Source organism: Gracilinanus agilis, unplaced genomic scaffold (assembly GCF_016433145.1).
Source record: "Gracilinanus agilis isolate LMUSP501 unplaced genomic scaffold, AgileGrace unplaced_scaffold2715, whole genome shotgun sequence".
Classification (NCBI taxonomy): domain Eukaryota; kingdom Metazoa; phylum Chordata; class Mammalia; order Didelphimorphia; family Didelphidae; genus Gracilinanus; species Gracilinanus agilis.
Genome location: NW_025359302.1, coordinates 1 through 1,931, shown reverse-complemented (window position 1 = coordinate 1,931; position 1,931 = coordinate 1). Strand labels below are relative to the sequence as shown.

The 1,931-nt window shown below is 63.5% G+C and overlaps 1 protein-coding gene across 1 annotated transcript; it reads right to left on the bottom strand.

Moving 5' to 3' along the window:
- Window positions 1-8: 8 nt before the first annotated feature.
- On the bottom strand, window positions 9-1,875 carry PORCN (porcupine O-acyltransferase; the record flags this gene model as incomplete). Its single annotated transcript, XM_044683614.1, has 8 exons — window positions 1,698-1,875; window positions 1,544-1,587; window positions 1,173-1,354; window positions 873-1,003; window positions 703-720; window positions 573-587; window positions 320-445; window positions 9-220 (listed from the first exon to the last, which is right to left on the bottom strand). Coding segments are annotated over exons 1-8 (844 nt in total), but the record flags the coding sequence as incomplete, so codon positions are not given.
- Window positions 1,876-1,931: the final 56 nt, after the last annotated feature.

Here is a 1,931-nt window from a genome sequence, read left to right as displayed (position 1 = left end):
ATCCAGACCTCCTGTGTCATCTGGGAAGCCCAGGGGATGGAGAGAAATGCCCAGCTTCCTCCCCTCCCCAGGGCCAGGCTGGGCTGGGCCTCCCACAGCGGTACAGGGATGGGTCTCACAGGAATTGAGCCAGTGGGACATAGGCAGGTTCCAGCTGGTGACGACCTCAACCATGGACCTGGGAAGCTCCACGCTCAGGGGCCTCGACACAGTAAGGTCCCTGCAGGAGACAAGCGGTGGGAGAAAGCGGGGCTCCGCCAACTGCCAGCCTCGCAGATTCTGGCCTCACCAAAGGGAGGGAACTTTCCCCCCTACCAACCAGCACAAGTGGTCCTTCTCCTCCGTGAAGCCCGCCCCGGCCAGTGTGGTCGTGCCTTCCGACAGGAAACCCACAAAGTAGTTACTGAAGTGGAAGGAGATGGCACTCTCGTAGGCGTGCAGCCACCTGGGGTGGGAGAAGAGTGGCGTGTCCCCCACCTAGGGCCACCTCCCCGCCCTGGGCTGCCCCCCCAGCCCCCAGCTTCTCGTGAGGCACCCGGACATTAATTCAGTTCTCCTCCACAGAGACTCACCTGGCCACGGCACCCCTAAGGAAGGAAGGACAGAGAAGGGGAAAGAGAGAAGAGATAAATGTCAGCAGGAACACGGAGGCCAGAAGGAGGGGCCCAAGAGCTGGCACACGCCAAGCTGGATGCCGCTTACCTCACTTGCCGTTTCTTGCTGCAGGTTTGAGAGAGGAGGCAGATGGGGAGGCATGGGAGGGGAGAGGAGAGGAGAGGAGAAAAAGTCAGGGCTGCTCAGGAGGAGGGAGAGGGGAGGAGCCAGAAGAAAAGACCCGAGACCTTGGAGGTGGGTCGACCGCCCCGGCTTACCTTCGTAGCAGCCGGTCCCCATAGAGTGGGATGAAGTAAGGGAAGAGGTAGGGGCCCACGCAGGTTGAGACCACCAAGCAGAGCAGGGCCCGTGACAGGCTTGCTGCCACTTTCCCCAGCCACGTGAAGCTCTGTAGGACATTGGGGGAAATGGCCATCAGGGGCTGCCCTGGCTGGCTGGCCGGCCTGCCTGCCTGCCTGCCTGCCTGCCTGCCTGCCTCCCTCTCCCCTGGCCTCCTCCTGCCTGGGCAAACCTGCTCCCCTTCCCCCAGCACCAGCCCATAGCCCCTGCCCTGTCACCAGCGGTCGGCCCTCCACAGCCAGAAGGTAACTGCGGAAGTGCAGCCAGGGCCCGAAGACGATAGTGCCCACGAAGTAGAGGTAGCCCATGAACTCCACGGGGGAGGGCACTGCACCCAGTTCACCCCGATCCAGGTCAAAGCCCAGGGACACGGCTTTCATAGCGACGATCATCTGGGCCCCTGCAGGCGAGCGAGCAGGCGGACGACGGACGGCGGGCGGGAGGCCGCGTGCACCCGAGGGGCCCCAGGGGAGCGTGACCAGCCAACCAACCAGGGGCCAAGGAAGGTACCGAGGGGTGGGAGGGCCAAGTCTGGGAGAGGAAAGGGCTCAGGATTGGGGGGAGACATTCGGGGAGGGGGGGTACTTACCCCTCATCTTGTGCCAGGTCACAGTGTCCACCATGTGCATCTCCCTGGGAGGGTGGGCCGGATTGGGCTGGTTTGCCTCCCCAAGCCCCAAGGTCCATCTTTGGGCTCTCTTCCCCGGCTCCCTTCGCCCCTCCCCCCTGCCCAGGACCCCTACCCCATGAGCAGGTAGATGAGGATGGTGACCGAGAGGAAGACCCCGCGGTGGGACGAGTGCCGGCACAGGAAGAGGACCAGGTAGCACAAGAGGCTCAGCAGCACCACCCACACCATGTGCCGTTGGAAGAAGTGGTACAAGCTGAAGAAGCCACCAGCCACCGTGCTGGCATGTTTCACAGCTGGGGGTAACCCTGCAGAGTGACAGGGAGGAGGAGCCCACCCTGGCTGAGGG